Source organism: Pseudomyrmex gracilis, unplaced genomic scaffold, assembly GCF_002006095.1.
Source record: "Pseudomyrmex gracilis isolate BER0280 unplaced genomic scaffold, ASM200609v1 scaffold_1080, whole genome shotgun sequence".
In the NCBI taxonomy this organism is placed as follows: Eukaryota; Metazoa; Arthropoda; class Insecta; order Hymenoptera; family Formicidae; genus Pseudomyrmex; species Pseudomyrmex gracilis.
The window spans coordinates 21253-37992 of record NW_018021664.1 but is presented as its reverse complement, the minus strand read 5'-3'; the positions used below and the strand labels follow the sequence as shown (position 1 = coordinate 37992).

At 40.0% G+C, this 16740-nt stretch overlaps 2 protein-coding genes across 3 annotated transcripts; one reads left to right on the top strand and one right to left on the bottom strand.

Annotated features, from left to right (window-relative positions):
- The first annotated feature begins 407 nt into the window (after positions 1-407).
- Positions 408-7414, top strand: LOC109861847 (probable RNA polymerase II nuclear localization protein SLC7A6OS). 2 transcript variants are annotated; one of them, XM_020441687.1, is made up of 4 exons: positions 408-748; positions 2262-2594; positions 2749-3171; positions 7327-7414. In XM_020441687.1, exons 1-3 carry the CDS (start codon positions 587-589, stop codon positions 3124-3126), a joined length of 873 nt encoding a protein of 290 aa, XP_020297276.1. In that variant the 5' UTR covers positions 408-586; the 3' UTR covers positions 3127-3171; positions 7327-7414. The 2 variants fall into 2 exon arrangements, with proteins under 2 accessions (XP_020297276.1, XP_020297275.1); XM_020441686.1 differs by lacking the exon at positions 7327-7414 and having other exon boundaries at positions 2749-3177.
- LOC109861846 (zinc finger protein ush) lies at positions 4695-11556 on the bottom strand. Its single transcript, XM_020441685.1, has 8 exons — positions 11179-11556; positions 10684-11068; positions 10062-10542; positions 9569-9831; positions 9081-9492; positions 8746-9004; positions 8196-8429; positions 4695-7867 (listed from the first exon to the last, which is right to left on the bottom strand). The coding sequence occupies exons 2-8, from the start codon at positions 11024-11026 to the stop codon at positions 7406-7408; spliced, it is 2454 nt and encodes an 817-aa protein (XP_020297274.1). The 5' UTR covers positions 11027-11068; positions 11179-11556; the 3' UTR covers positions 4695-7405.
- Positions 11557-16740: the final 5184 nt, after the last annotated feature.

Below are 16740 nucleotides of genomic sequence, written 5' to 3'. Positions count from 1 at the left end.
TTGGAAAGTGAGAGAAAGAACGCGAGAAAGAGAAATGCGCAAGCGTGCTTGAATGTTCACCGCATGCGCACAAAGCAGCTGGAGAGAGAGGCTACTATATTGTCTGCACCGTAACGGTGAGCTTCAGGTCGGCACCGTACTAGCAATATAGGGGTACGTTCCAAAATCCTACCTTGGTTACTAAAATGCTATATTTCACGTCACGTGTACTATAGTTTTTGGTAACCAAAGTAGGATTTTGGAACATACTCTAGGAGTATTACATATATGCCTCATGGGGTGCGTTCCAAAATCCTACCTTGGTTACTAAAATGCTATATTTCACGTCACGTGTACTATAGTTTTTGGTAACCAAAGTAGGATTTTGGAACATACCCATGCTGTGTACGCGGGTCGCACACGTGATTCTACCGTTGCTACTGCATGCTGCCGAAAGACCGGAATCTGGCAAAAAAAATGGATATGGACTAATCGTTTTAAATCTAGGAGCCATACGCGCACCAAACCAAACCGGAATCTGGCGTTACTGGTTACACGTACTATCCTACTTGTTATAAAGTGATATTTTACGATAGTGTGCGCAAAAATGTCTGCGGTTTTGCGAGTAAAACGGAAAGCCACTTCTCTCCCGGAGGAGAAGCTGTTAGTTTCAGCAATCAAACGTCAGAAAGCAGAGTCATCCTCCGATGAGAGCGAAACAACTGTCGATCAAACGATTCTCCATTTTGCGGGCACTGTCAAGGATCAGGTAAGAAAATAATTTGCGATGTATATTTCATTCACTGATACAATTACTTTTATTATTTTTATCGCAACAAGTTAAAAGATGACATTTTTTTAAAGATAATTACGCAGTTTAACTACCTCCGACTGTTGATAAATATATGCTTATTCGACGCGTAAAACTTGCCGTAAAACAAAAGAATCGAAGTTCTGGCAGGCTATTCGAGAAACTTTAACATTTCTTACCCTCTAACGTCATTTAAAATCAAAGAATATAAGGAAAAAGCCAAGTTTTTACTAAAACGTGTGCAGTACATGATGTTTTTTTTTGTGCTAAAATCGTCGGAATTGACTAGTCGTGATTTGAAGGTCACAGAACTATCGTATTTCTCGCAATGCTCGCGTGCGATTCAGCGCGACAAAAAGTGCATCGTGTGCCGTAGATGATTCCGTTAAGACGGTAGTGGATATCGACTATAGAGACATGTAAATCGACGTTTTAAGAAACCTACATTTCTCTAATTTCGAATTTTGTGTGCTGCATCACATGAAAAATGCTTCTACAGAAGCAAATAAATAAAAAAACTACATATTGCTTTCGAAAATGAGTATATAAATGCTCTTTTAAACTTTTTTTCATTCGCTATGACAGCATATGATAACTTTATACTGTCATCACTTTGAGAATCGCTCTTTCTCGTTAACTACACATTCTAACCATAATCTGAATATTTCATAATATTCTTTTATTTTGTACGTATGTATGAAGTAGGGTCAAAGTATATATGTAGGGCTTAAAAATTAATTCTACAATATGAAAATAGGTTAAGTTAGGTTATAATAGAAAATTGTAAGTAAAAAATTTATTCTCATTTCCGATACTCTAATCTAGGACTTCATACAAATCTTAGCTAATTTAATTGCTTCTGGAGAAGCGCTTTTCATTTGATGTAGTAAATATGGAGAAATTTCGATTCTTCAAAATGTCGGTTTACAGGTCTCTAGCGTCGGTATCCAGTATCCTCTTAACATATTGACGTATTTTACATTGACGAGCGAGGAATTTTTAGTAAACAATTTTATAAAACGAGATATCTCGTTACCCGTCATCAAATAAATTTTTTTTTTTTGTGTAAAACGAGATAGATATCTCGTTTTCCGACGTCAATGGGTGCGTTCAGACAACTCAACAGTTGCACAACGGTTGAGAGATAATCACTTCTGATTGGATTGTACTTTTGGAACCGCACCAGATTTTGAAGAATAGTCCTATCATAAGTAATGATCTCTCAACCGTTGAGTTGTCTAAACGCATCCAATGTGTTAACGTTAGCAGATTTTCTAACCTGAACATTCGCCTTGAACTTAACACTTAAATAACTCACTTTACAACGAAGAAATGACACTTTTCAAGCCAGATTCTCTCGTTTTACGCTAAAAACGCTCTGAAACATATATTTATTAATATTTTAGGTGAGATAAGTTGTATAATTTATCAAAAAATAAACAACTGATCTGAATAGCAAATGATGTTTTAGATTGAGGATGTTACAAAATATGTGGCCAAAGTTCTTCCCAAGCAGGAAAAGGTCAGAAGTTGTAACAAACGAACATTGTCTCATGATGATAACATTTTTGTGTCAGGAAAAATATCCAGATTAATAGAATCAGATTCCATAACAGAAAGATTTAAAGTTATCAATCGTCAACGTTCTGTCGAAATTTCTGAAAGCTCTGACAAAAAATGGGTGACACTTATAGACATAGAAGATTCCTGGAATATCTCAGAAAAAGATGAAAAAGAAAAAACATTAAATGATGATACTGTAGAAAAAAAAGACAATGTAGAAGAAAAGGAACAAGTAAAAGAAGTAAGTAATACAATAGAAGTAAGTTGTATAGTATGTGATAATTTTTGTAATATGTCTTATATGTTACTTTTCTGCTTGTTTGTACGTGTGTGTTAGTATAATACATATGTGTAAAACATAAACAATTAAAATTATTTTTTATTATTATTTTTAGGATATGGAAGAGTATGTGTACGACTTGTATTGTGCACAAACCTGCAGTCATGTATGGTATGAAAGTGACAAGATAATGGTACAACATTGTGTCGATTTGGTTCCTGAACAGGATTCTGACGAAGATAAATCAACCACAGATTCAAACTCAGAATCACATTGGAAAAATGATTATCCTGATGATAGTGATAGTAATTCTTCTGATGCAAATAATACACCTAAATATTATTCCAGTGTTGATTCAAGTGAAAGCGAACAAGATGATTTAGATAAATGTACCGCTATGTTACGTAAATTAAAACCTCAGAAAAGTACTAGCGAATCAGTTGATGAAGGAAACTCTTCAGATGACAGTAACAAGTCATTTGGAATTATGTAACATGTTAATAGACTGATTAATTGGCTGTTACACTGAATAAATAAGGTAAAATATAACGAAAATATGCTGTAAAGATTGAATAGTTAAGGCAGTACTAGATGATACAAAAATATAGAATTTGTACCAAGACCTGGAAGAAACCATCTTTAACCTTTAGACGGCCGGCATTTTTTCGGTGAAATAGTATATTTATTTCTCAAAAATTCATGTATATTAAGAACATACACGTTGCGCGGAATCTTGAGGTTTGTATGAAGTTCCAAAAGGGGCTTTTGCGGCCGTCTAAAGGTTTAAAGAAGCATGTAGTAATTGTTAACAATGTAAATAGCAACCATTGAACATATTCAGAAACAAGTATAAATATAGAAAAAAAGAAGAATTTCAATATTTAAATGTCTTTCAATATTTAAAAAATATTTTAAAAATCTTTGGCTATCAACACAGCTTTATATGTATATTGTTTGACTCTATTTAAGAACAAACCTACGTAAAAAAAAAGTTATGTCCGAAACTTTGCAAACATCCACAAATTGTAAATTTTTGTTTTACTATAATAAGTTTTTTCCCAATTTCGTAATCTAATCTAGATACATTTTTTATTTTTTTCTATTTCTTGAGATGTTTCTTTATAAATGAACTTGAGTCAGTAAAATTTACAATACTTTACTGTAATTTTTGAAACATTATTTTATATGCCATTTTATAGTAGAGTTGATTATCTGACGCGGTAAATACGAGAACATGTATTTAAAGCTTCTAATTGCTCATTCAGTTCTTATCGAACACCATCATCATGAACTTGTATCACCGAAATGAATATTGTATCACCTTAAGAGGGCACTGACTATAGAGACCTGTAATTCGACGTTTTAGAAACCTAAATTGCTCTAATTTCTCTAATTTTGTGTGCTGCACCACATGAAAAATGCTTCTATAGAAGCAAATAAATAAAAAACTACATAGTGCTTTTGAAAATGAATATATAATGCTTTTGTGAACTTTTTTTTTATTTATAACAATAGCATATAATAACCTATTTTGTCATCACAATATTTTCGTTTCTCTCATCAATTAGATAGTCAAATCATAATCTGAGTGTCTCATTATGTTCTTTTTTTGTCGTAGTTAGTGCGCTAATACAGTGTAAATACGTACAGAAGCTTAGAAATAATTCTACATATATGAATATATGGTGAGCTTATAGAAGAAAACTGTAAGAGAAAAAATTTATGCTGAAGTTTAACATTCTATTCAAAGAACAAGCGCACTTTCTTAGCACAATTTACCTACTTTTGGAAAAGCATTTGGATTTAATGCAATGAATACGACACAAAATAAAATATTAAAACGTCGAATTACAGATCTCTATAGTCGGTATCCACTACTCTTTTTAAGTTGACTTCAAAAATTTGATAAGATTTGTTAAAACAATTTCGTATTTACGAATTTCTGTAAGTTTCTATTTGTGTTTTTCTAAATTTTATACATATTAAATATATCTATTTTGCAAATATTTTGAGTTTTTATTTTTGTTGTTGAAATTTTACCTTTTGCATTATAAGAAGAAATGAATTGTAAATGGCGTAAAGTTTTATTTGTACGCTTACATGTTTATTACAGACTTTTCTCTATAGGTATATATCTCGCGTGTGTAAAATTCGGTTATCAAAATAAAAACAGCAAAAGAGAAGTAAGCCTAGAGATGAGGGATCGTTTACGCAATAATTTCGGAAAGTGTCGTGTTTCGAGTGGCTGTGATGAAGCGAATTCAATTGAATATTATTTTTCTCATGGTCAAAAAAAAACGAGAAATCGAAAGAATTAGTGAAAAACACTTTAGAAAAAAATTAAGGAAAGTCAAAGAAAGCAAAGAAATCTAGCCGCATTTCTTCGCTTTCGCAAAATTTGTGTGATCGATCCCTTGATAAAAAAAAAAGTCAAGATGTGTGCGTGTGTTGAGAAAACAACTGTCTTCTGACATATATGGCATGTAACATATGAAAAGTTTATATCGCGTAACAAGTGTGGTTGGAAAATGGTGGATTTACAGATTTCTCCGCGCACGGTCAGTCTTGTGCTCGGGAAACGCTGATCCGCAATTAACAACATAACACGCGTGGGCAACGCAACGTAAAACAAACAATATTTTGCAGTCGTTTAACGATCGGGGAAAGGGGCGGGAGAGGGGAGGGAAAGAATAGATCCGGATGAGATTACTTATCTTTGCAAAATGTTATTTGCAATTTTCTTTGTGATTTCGCCGCGCGGTCAACGATCGTTTTTTTTTTTTTTTCAATTAACGAGTTTCGTAATGATATGAGTAGTACACTGCGTATACATGTAACACTGGCCTTAATTCTAATTTATTTTACACTTTTACGTGTCCTCGCGAGAACGGCGCGAGGGGTTGCTCGCTTCGTTTCGCGAACACGTACACGTGACGTTTGTTTTGATTCAATGCACGAATTCTCGAATGCGTCCATAAAAATCCAAGACAGTAACACCGATAAACGAGAGGAAGGCATATTTTTTGAGATCGTCATCCTTTCTGTCACCAAATTTCATTTTCCGCGTCGGTACATGACTTTCAGACTACGTGTATTTAAGTAAAAATATTGAATTTAGATTTTTGTAAGAAAAAACAAAAAAACAAAAGAATACCCGTTAATTAAAAATTTAAAATTATTCACACGTTTCGGAAGCGCGAAGAAAACTTGCTTATTAGACACATACGCACGCGCGCGTATGTTTCAATTTGACGTACTCTATCAAAGTTTATAATTTTCAAAAGTTGAATTTTGTTTTCTACTTGTAAAAGATGTCAATTTACCGAACTTTGTGTATTTCACGACGCGGCATTGGAAAGTACTCAACGGACATTCATCGACGCATTCGCGCGTTATTATTCGCAGACGCAGGCGTGATTCCGCGAGAATATATTTATATATATATATATATAAAACAGTGTATATACATATACATAAATATGTATGTATATATAAAATGTCGTACATATATATTGCGCAACGTAATTTAGCAGATTCACAAGCTGAGATTGGTATCGTTCACCAGGGAGTGTCGGTTTTACTACTTGCTCCGTAATACTCTACTTTTCTATTATACAACATTTTACACTCATCGTACCGGATCTTAAAAGATAAATGTCGATTATTAACTATATACTATGAGATTATTAAAAGGTCATGAATTGCACATCTCCACGGGATTGATCAATTCAAAAATTGGCCTCGAGCCTAATTGCATTCTTTTGTCTTTTTCTTTTTTTTCACGTTACTTTGTTGGTCGTCGAGTTTTATATACACAGAATGCTGCGACGTCACATTAATTTTATTTTTTTAAATTTTTTTATTTTTTTAAGAATACCAATTCAGGCACGACAATCGCTACAGCAATCAAGCAGACAATGCAAACGGAATCGCAACTAGAAATTGTCAATGTTTTAAATATAATTTGTCTTCCAGCCTTATATTATTCGCAAACTAAAAATAAACAATAAGAAATATATACAATAAACAAAATATAATGTTCTAAATGTAAATTTACACATTTAAAAATGTTAAATAATAAACTGAACTTCTAACTTGTTAGAAATTCGAATAAAAAAAATCACTTTTGAAGTGATTATGTCCCGCACTTTTTTAAGTTTGTTTTATTATTATTACACGATGTGTGTCCTTTACTTGACAACGACAAGACTGGGACGCTAATTACAGTTACGGTTCTGTTTGCATTCTTCCATTCATTCTCATTGCACGCGCAACTATATATATGTACAAACTATGATACCTTCGTCTTATAAATACGAACGATTCTCTGGATTAACAAACATCACACAATGTATTAGTCAACTAAGAAGTCCGACAGAGTCGTTCATTACATTATGTATAAATTTGCAACAATTAACACAGTTGTGTATCATCGCACCTTTTATACTTCTCTTCACTCTGGAGTTTTTTTTTTTTTAAGTATGATGTTTATATCGCGAAATGGAGTCTTTTTAAATTTTAAATTTTAGATACAGTATTATGTTGTTTAAAATAACAAAAAAGTGAATATTTTTAAAATGTTCACATACACTTGACTAGGAAAGGGAAAAATAATTGTGTATAATAATTGTGTACGTTTAAAAGCGCGTGGAATTCATTTGCGGTTTCTTAAAAATATATTTTTTTTTCACAGGATATGCAGTTCAGTATTGTTTCCAGGAAGAGAAGCAAACTGAGGAAGAGCACAAATCTATGTTCAAAAAATGTCACGTTTAAAGTACCGACGCTTCAGTTCTGTTGCTTGGCGGTGACGTTGGATGACCGCTGGAATTGTTATTGTTGTTGTTGTTGTTGTTGTTATTATTGTTGTTGCTCGCCTCGCCGGCGTGGCTCGAACAATAGTACTTTTTGTGGGCAATAAACGTGCTCAAGTAATTGAAGCTGATGTCGCAAGAACGGCAGTAACGCGGTCCGCTCTTATTGGGATCCAGACTCTCCTCGGGTGGCGGCGTGTCCTCCCGTTCCTGCTTCACTTTATTGGCGATCGTTGGCGCTAGCGGCGGCGGCGGCGGCGGCGGCGGTGGCGGCGGCGGAGGCTGCGGGCTCTTCCTTATCTCCGTTTTGCCGTTCACCTGTATTTCCGCGGGAATCTCTTCCGGCGTCGTAGCAGCTGCGGGTTCGGACGTCGGCAGCGTCGTCTCGTTCTCCAGCACGCACGTTATGTAGTTCTCTTCCTAATTGAGAATCAATAAAACTTATATACATAATGTGTTTCAATAGAAACCATCCGTATTTTCGTCAAAAACACTTCAAACGTTGATAAAAAAAAAAAAAAAAATAAATAAATAAATAATTTACTGAAGTCTAAGAAAATTTAGATTTTTTGATTGAAATTTTGTTTTTAATCCGAGAGATGAGGATTTGTCAGAATCGAAGATTCAACGTTTTGTTACTTTTAAAATAACAAAATATAAATAATGACGAAATAAAAAGTGTTTTCGTTTCGAAGAAATGTAGAAAATACAACTTGTAACAGTGGAGAGGGAAAAACAATGGCTCTACCTGAAGATCAGTGCCACGTTTTTCGAAATGCATCCTAATGTGTGTCCTCATGCCACGTAATGTGTTACCCTTGTAACTACAGATCGAGCATCGAAAGGCCTTGACGCCTTGGTGAGACTCCATGTGGCGCTGAGCGGCGCCAGCCGTGGGACTGACAGCGCCACATACCGGACACCGCCATCCACCTGACGTACCGCCCACACAGGTATGAGTGCTTCCCGGTTCTATTATAGCCTGCGATAAATCATACGGTTCCATTAAGTAAAGTTGCCTTTCGTTCAGAATTTCGAAAAAGATAAGATTAAAAAAGATAATTTATTCACATCTACACGCGAGAGAGATTACAGAAAACACGTGGAACATCTTACAATGATTGATGAATTCTTTCATTATTTTATGTCTTTGTTCCATTAACTGCTTTTTTTTTCCATTTTCTTTTTCGAATCTAATCTCTAACTTTCTGAATGACGATGTCTCTCATTCTATATTGTTTATCTATTAGATTATCTCTCGTAGATAATTTTTAAAGTTACTTCTGGAATCTGTTTACCTTGCACTTAGAACACCGTGTGTGATGTTCTTGAAGTTCAGGCCTCTTCGGACAATAGAATGCTTGATGAGCGTTCAGATTGTCGAGGGAAGCGAATTTGATACCGCATGCCGCACAAATAAGCTGGACCAGAGGTGGTGACGGTGTGCCGATCGGCGGCGGACTGTTGCTCACTGTCGTTTCCCTCGCTTGACAGTAGTGCTTCTTGTGAGCGACAAAATTCTCGTGGCGACAAAACACGATGTTGCACTCTTTGCATCTGTGAAAAGTAAAAGTTTACAATTTCAAAAGTTTCGAAAATTTTAAAAGATTTATTATCGAATTTTCTTGTTTACCTGGAAACACCTTGTTTGACGAGAACTCCGGGAACGGGAGGTGGCGGAAGCTCGGCCAGTCTAAGTGCGAGTTCTGCGGGAGGAGGTGGCGCGACGGCGCTGCCGCCGGCAGTTGTCTGAACCGGACCGATGGATCTCGTTCTCGGACTACCGCTTCCTCTGGATCTGGGACTGCTCGCGGGTGGTGGCAGAGACGACGGCGCCGGTGACATTCTGTTCTCCTTTTCGTCTTGGTGCACTGGCGATCTGCGAACGCTGAGATCGAGAGGCGCTAAAGCCGACGGCGACGTGGACGCCGCCGCGACCACGGACGCCGGCGTCGCAGGTTTGTTTGCTGCTCTCAGAACGGCTGGCGGCTCGACCACCGCGTTCGGCGTGGTAGCGAGACCTCTGGTCATTGGCTGAAGCGAACCTGAAGACATGAAGTAAATCCAGTCAACTCTGTGTGCAAGTTTAAAATGCGAAGTTTACGTTTTCACTACACAAACCGTTTGGCATAAGGAAGCACGCTGTATCGGGAGCCGGAAGAGCGGGTGCGGCGAGAACGCTCGCGCTACGGAACAACGAGTACGGCACGATGAGAATGGGATTGGTGGGCAGCGCCAGGCAGGGCTGCGGAGGCGGCGAATCGCCGGGACTTGAGCTAGTCGGCGGCGACGCTTTCACCATGTTTGGTGCTGGTGGTGCCGCGGACGTCGGTGTCGCGTCCTTCACCACGTGTCTAGTGTCACAGTAATGCGTTTTGTGCGCCCTTCAACAAATTTTTAATATTAAACTCTTTTTGATTACAGTGTATGTAATTGTTAACGCGTTAATTGTGCTACGCCGATTTTGGTCCGTTCGGACGCGTGAGCATATGCAAGAAATAAGCCCAGTGCGTCAGTCTGTAGAGACCAAACGCCGCCTGAACAAAAAGTTTAGTGTCAATCCTCAGAGACCGACGTAGCACGTGTTAAATTAATTGTTTCGTTGCCCACACACCTGTACGTTTTCAACGAGTTAAACTTGATGTCGCAATTTCTACAATATCTCTCGGCATTCTCGTTCAAAGATCCATTAGACGCCGCGGTCGGACCAACCGCGGCAATATTATTCGCCGAAGAGTTCGGAGTCGGAGTTGTCGTCGGTGGCGGCGCCGGCGAGACGGCGTGCATCCGCATATGACGATTCAACGACACCTTCTTGTCGGCGCTGTACGAGCAATGCGGACACGCGTAAGCTTTCCGTACGTCGAAGGACTTGCCGGGCTTGCTGTTGTCATCGTCCTCCTCGTTGGTCGCGTCTTCGTCTACGCGCGGTCGATGAGCGCAGTAGAAAGTACGATGAGCCTCCAGCGTACTCGCCGAACTAAATCGAATGCCGCATGGTGGACAAATCAGAGCGGTCGGCGGCCTCGCAGGCTCCACCGTGATCGTCTCTTTCCCGTCCGTCGGCAGAACGTACAGGCGACCCGAAGCAATCGCTAATGAAAAAAAAACATGAAAATTTCTTTATTATAGTTTTTAATTTGTATCTTCGAAAAAGGAGAGAAAGAAATTTATTTCTCTATTTCTCTCTTTTTAAGTCTTCGAGCATCGACATTTAAAGACGTAGTTATACTCACCATTTTGGAGTCCAGCTGGAAGTGGCGGGGTCGTGTTCGGCGGCGAGGTGTTGTCGGGTTTCACGGTAAGGGCGGCGACGGCGGCAGGTCGCAGAGCGGGATCCGTCGCCAGACTAGCATTGAGTCTCAGTCTTGGTATAGCCTCGTCGTCGAGTCTGGTCCTCTTGGCCTCGATGCCGGTCGTGGTGTCCTCCGAGTCTCGCCGACAGACGGAGTCCCGTCTCCGGACGGTGGTCGAGGACGACGACGACGACGACGACGGCCTCGGTTGACCTTCTTCTTCTTTTATCACGTGCTGCTGCTGCTGCTGCTCGTCAATCTCCTTGGGACTCGGCTCCCGCATTCTCCTGCTTGACGCATGGCGATCTTTTACGCTCTTAGCGATCTGTATGAAATATTTATTCCTTTTAATTCAAATCTTTATCTGAAATTTGTCGGGTGATCACTGAATTGTTTTCAGAGAGAAATTTGTTTCAACAAGAATAAAGTACGCACCTCAATGTCATCGGTGAGACTGACCAGACGTTTTCTGGTGTCTTCCGAGAGCACGTTAAGACGCACCCTGATGTCCTCGCTGCTGCTCGAGGACGTGGGATTGAGTCTTGGAGGCGGCAGGCTCGATTCTTCTTCAACAATTGACGGCGCGATAGGACTAGACACCGCCGATCCGCCGCCATCTACGCCGCTGCTCACCGACGGGGTCTTTTCCGAATCACTCCACTCCTCATCCTCCCCTGAAATTAATATTGAACATTGCTAAAAATACGCATCAACATTTTAAATCAATTAAATTTGCTCGCAAGTAAAGTTTCTAATTGCGTCTTAAAATATTTTAAGTTTGAAAGTGTGTTTTGAGTGTTGGAAACTTCCACGAAAATTTCTTTAAGACGCAGGAATACACTATGTACGTTCGTGTGTAATTTCATAAAATTTGCTAAGGTCTAAAGAATATGTCGTAGTATAAAAAAAAAATAAAATAAATCGTACGAATTATGAACTTGTTTCCGGTGTTGTTCCACAGCTTGCATTTATCTTCCTCAGCTTTGAACACAATGTTAATGATCTGAGACGTTAACTCTTGCATTGTTTTTTTTTTTTTTTTTTCACGATTCGCCAGTGATGGTCGGAAATAGCTTGCTGGACAACCGGAAAGAAAGACTGAGAGACATATCCGAAAAAACGGACGTGCAAGTATACGATGTCGCTCTCCAGCTGTCCGCTGGCTTAATGGACCCTCGGAACAGCGGTCCTTTGCGTATCCCTAGTTTTTCCTTTTCTCCCTTCTAATTCGGGTCTCTCCCCGACTGACTAACAACCAATTGCCACCCTTCGCACGGCGGCTTTTCACCCTCCCCACTCCCTTAGAGATCGCATGTCCGACACGCGCGCAGGCTGTCGAAGTTCCAGACTCCAGTAGTCTTTCTAAAGAGCTGGTCCTATCGAATGTGTAGGCTGAGACAAACCGATCGGGAACTCGACTCTCGAGATATCAAAGATAACGCGCGTCGGGAAAGGCATACATAGTGATGCTGATGATCGGAAAAACAAGCGCAGCTTAAGAAAGTTTAGTTTTGAAGAGAAATAAATGTGAAAATTGAAAAAAATCAAATATATTTAATTCTTACGTAAATAAAATAAAAAAAAGTAAATTGCTAATTATTGATAATTGTTCTGCGTTGATTATTTAATCTCAAATACGATGTGAGACTTTTGTTTACGACTAACAAAAAAATGTTCTCTACAGTTTCACTTCTACTATATCGAAAACTTTTTGCGATCCTTTCGCTTTTTTCTCAATCACCTGCGAGACAATCGGACGACGATCCAGATGGCTGTATCGTCGTCGCGAGAGCGATCGAGGCCCGAGAATTACCCGGATGCTTTAATTGCCTCCTCGGGCGAGAAGAAAGAGGGATAGTGACAGAAGAAGAGGGGCGAGACGAGGAAGGGAGGACTCGAGAAAAGAGAGAGAGAGAGAGATGCCTCAAGAGATTGGGCGGAAGGGTTGCGCGCCGGGCTATCCCGCGCTCGCATCTCTGCGCTCGGGTCGTGTTCTTCTTCCTCTGCTTCTCTGTAAATAAGCGGTCATCGATGGATCGGCGTGGCGTGGCATGGTGTGGCGGCGCAGCGCGCGGTGCAAGAGCCACGGCAGTGCCTGGCCTTTTTCTCTCCTCTCCGGTCTATTTCCGTCTCTCCCGAACGATCAGCAGCCTTAATTGCGCAGCCATGCATACGTTCGCCAACGCCGACGACGATGTCTGCGAGTTCATCCGCGACCTCCTCGGCCGCTTCTTTCTCGTCTTCTCGTGATCTCGAATGCGCGATTGGAAAAGAAAAGGTACGCGGTAGAGACCGCGGATAGATCTCTCTATCTTACGATTGAAGAAAGAGAAGTGCGCACGATACTGGCTGCCCATAAAGTGTCGTCCGGTTAGTTTTTCTTTCTCTCTTTCTCTCTCTCTCTCTCTCTCTCTCTCTCTCTCTCTCTCTCTTTCTCTCTCACTCTTCCGAGGGTTTATTACCGTATGAATGATTTTCAAGATGATCTCCGAGCGCAGATTAGCCTCGAGATCTAAGCGCCCGATAATCAAAGAATGTAAAACGTTCGATAATCCAAGCGCACAATCGACTCGAGGATGTGAAACGTCTGCACTTGCCAGGCCTCGTGTGACGTGTCCGTTTCGCATTCGCGAGAATGGAACGTTCGTTTGTTGCGTCGTGCCGACGCAAAAACCGAGGAGCATTAAAAACCAACATTTTGAAGAGAGAGAGAGAGAGAGAGAGAGAGAGAGAGAGAGAGAGAGAGAGAGAAAGAATAAACATTCTCCGGTTTTTGACGGACTTGTGCCGTTGATTTAACTTCTTTAAAAAATTATCTCAAAGTTCTACAATTGTTTGAGAAGTCTGAAATATCAAAGAAATTCTGAAGCGTACGAAGCAAAGTGTAACAAAGAAATTTAAGAAAAACAAACTTGAATATAGCGATTATCGCAACTGATTTCAGACCGTCTCTCTTTCTCACCTTAAAGCTTTTCCCGGTCGTGAACTCGGTGCATTCTCATTCTTAATTACACATGCATGCGCACATGCACATGCTGTCGATCGCGGGAGGGCTGTAACAACCACCACCACCACCACCACCACCACTAGCTTACGACCCAACCACCTCTAACCGTCGCGGCGATGGTTGGGGTGCAATATATCTCGAAAAGGTGGCGGGCACAGGGGGAGGCAAACACGGACGCCATTAACATATCCGCGACCTGATAAGCCTTTCTCGGAACCGATACCGCGCCGCGCCCGTGTACACCTTCGGCCCCCGCCGTTTTATACAAGAAGCGAGCAGCAATCGCACAAGCGAGAATGCTCGCCCGCACAACAACTCCACTCTCGCGGAGTAAAGAACGGAGCCGGAAGCTCGTACTTTCGATCTCCCCTGTCCCTCTACCGCACTGAGATACGACCCTCCGACTTATTCCCGATATTCCCCGTAGCTAATGAGCCTCAAATTCCGGCCCGATTTTGCCGACGCGATCGACGCATCACGCAACAATAAGTTCGTCAGATTTTTTTTTTTATTAAATTCCCGTTTTTTCTTTGTTGATTTTAGTTTATTAATATTTTCCTTAGTTTTTACTCTCTCGTTGATTCGAGAAGTCTAAGAAGAATTTTTGACAGGATTGAAATTATTTGATCGCTAAATCTTATCTCTCGTTTGTTTGCGTATTATTTGCAAAAAATCTGACGTTAAATAAATTTAAGTGAATCAAGGACGAAAATAAACATGCACCGAAGAACGCGTGATATTCGAAAAAAAAATTTCGCAACATTTCTCTTTGTTTTATCGTCGAGAAAAATCTCATCCTATGCGAACGACTAAGCTCACGAGAAGAGAAATTTAACGCGCGCACGTGTATCTGAAAAGCGGAAGTCGAGGAGGAGAGAGGTTCGGTTTTAATTTAATGAGACGAAGATCGATAAACAATCAGAGATGCGTACCGATGGCTCTTGAGAAGTCGCGTGGGTGCACGTGATGCGTCGGTAAATCATCCGCGCGCGATTTCCGTGACCGAAAGCACGCGTGTGCTCTCTACGCCGCGTGATGAAAAAGCGTTCGCTCGTTAGAGTAATAAGTAGGTATGCAGGACATTTATTATATACCTGCTTTCCAACCCTTCTTTTCCGCCTTCTTTTCAGTCACGGTCTCGGCAATCGATCTCGGTTTAAACATCATAAAGTGGAAACCTTTTTAAAAAAGACGCCACTCTATATGTCTTCCGAGTGTGACTGAGAAACATACGAAGCCAAATACGTACGAGAAAGAATTCGAACCTTTTGAAACCAGAAAAAAAAATCTGTCTTTATATCGTCGGTGTATACATTTCTTAATTGTCGATCATATACAAGGAAAATATTTTTAATCTTTTTCACTTTCGTCTCTCTCTTTTATTTGAACAACTCCTTAAAGTACGTTCAGAAAAAATTTTTCTAATCTTTACGACACACCCACGTATGTACGTTTCGCGCGAAATCCTTTGCGCGAAAGATTGCAGGACAGTAGCAGCTTCATCGGCGCTATGCAAATAGGATCCTGATCGTGACGCGGGTAGGCAAACACGCGACGTACAGGTAACAGGCAGCAGCAGCAGCAAGAGAAGAGCTCGCGCTGAGTGAGTCTTCTGCCCTCTCCGCCCTTTCTTCGTCTCACTCTCGCTCTCCTCCTTCTGAACCCTTTGCGATTCGCATTACGGATCGTGTGCGCCTTTTCACGACCTACGAGAAGATCGCTCTCGCCGCTATTACGGCGTTTCGCGCGCTTTGTCTCTCTCTCTCTCTCTCTCTCTCTTTCTTTCTTTCTTTCTTCTTGTCTCTCCGCCTCTCCTCTCTTTGCGCTACTCCGTTCGCACCCCCTACACATTGCATCGTCGAGAGATATGCTAATGCGCCGGTCCCGATCGTGACACCGCGGTCGCTAAGTGAGAGCTCAACTCGCGAAGGCCTCTATCTCGAGGGGGTGGGGGGAGGGGCTCCGAACGGGATACTCCTTGTGTTCGAACGGCGGACGGGACTTCCGGAGGACGAGGTTATGTATTTATTTGTCAATTATTTTAAATGTTTAGGCACTTTATTTTGATTTATGGTACTACAACATTGGAATTGTTTTTAATTATGTGCAACTTTCTCTCTCTCTCTCTCTCTCTCTTTTTCTTTGAAAAGTGTGTTGTATCCTGTAAATCCCTAGGTAGCACAGAAACTTTGATATTTCAAGTATTCACATATTTGAAAAGAAATTGCTATTCTAATTTTAATATTTATCTTAGAAGAGAGAGAGAGAGAGAGAAAGACAGAGAGAAAAGTTCTTGCAAAGTGTTTCCTAACTTTACTTACAAAAGAAATCCTGTATTCATCTTCAAATTTTATCTCGGACTTCTTGTATCTTCAAATATATCCGCGAAAATTTTTTTTTTTTAAATATACATATACAGGGTATCCGACAATCAGTGTAAAATCTCTCGTAGGCAAGTAGGAGTAAAACTGAGTCGAAAAGTCCTGAACCATTTTTTTTCTATTACATATAATAAAGGAGTAATTATTGAATAAATCAGCACCGAACTTTAGCCGAACGCACGTCAGTGAAGCACGCGCCTGGTGTGCGTGAGTGTGTGTGAAGTTAGCACGACGTTCTATTTATTATTACAAAATAATGATAGTTCTAGTAGCACTTTACATAGTTCTACAGTTCTTACTATAAATAAGCAAAAGTTCCGCAGTTTTAATATTAAAAAACCGAAAATTAAAAAATGTGCTAACTTCACGTTCTAGCACAACACACTTTTCTCAAAACTATACGAAGACAGTGAAAATTACACTTTTGATTGAGAGTTCCCGTTAGTTCTAAGCTCCACTTATACATATATAAAATTTTACACCAAAATATCAACAATTACCACTTTTATGTACTATTGACATTCGACGCCAGCATGACATTCGACAAAAACCTGTCGTGCAGTCGACTTTCAGCACTTCTGCCGGCAGTTTTAGATTGTNNTNNTNGNG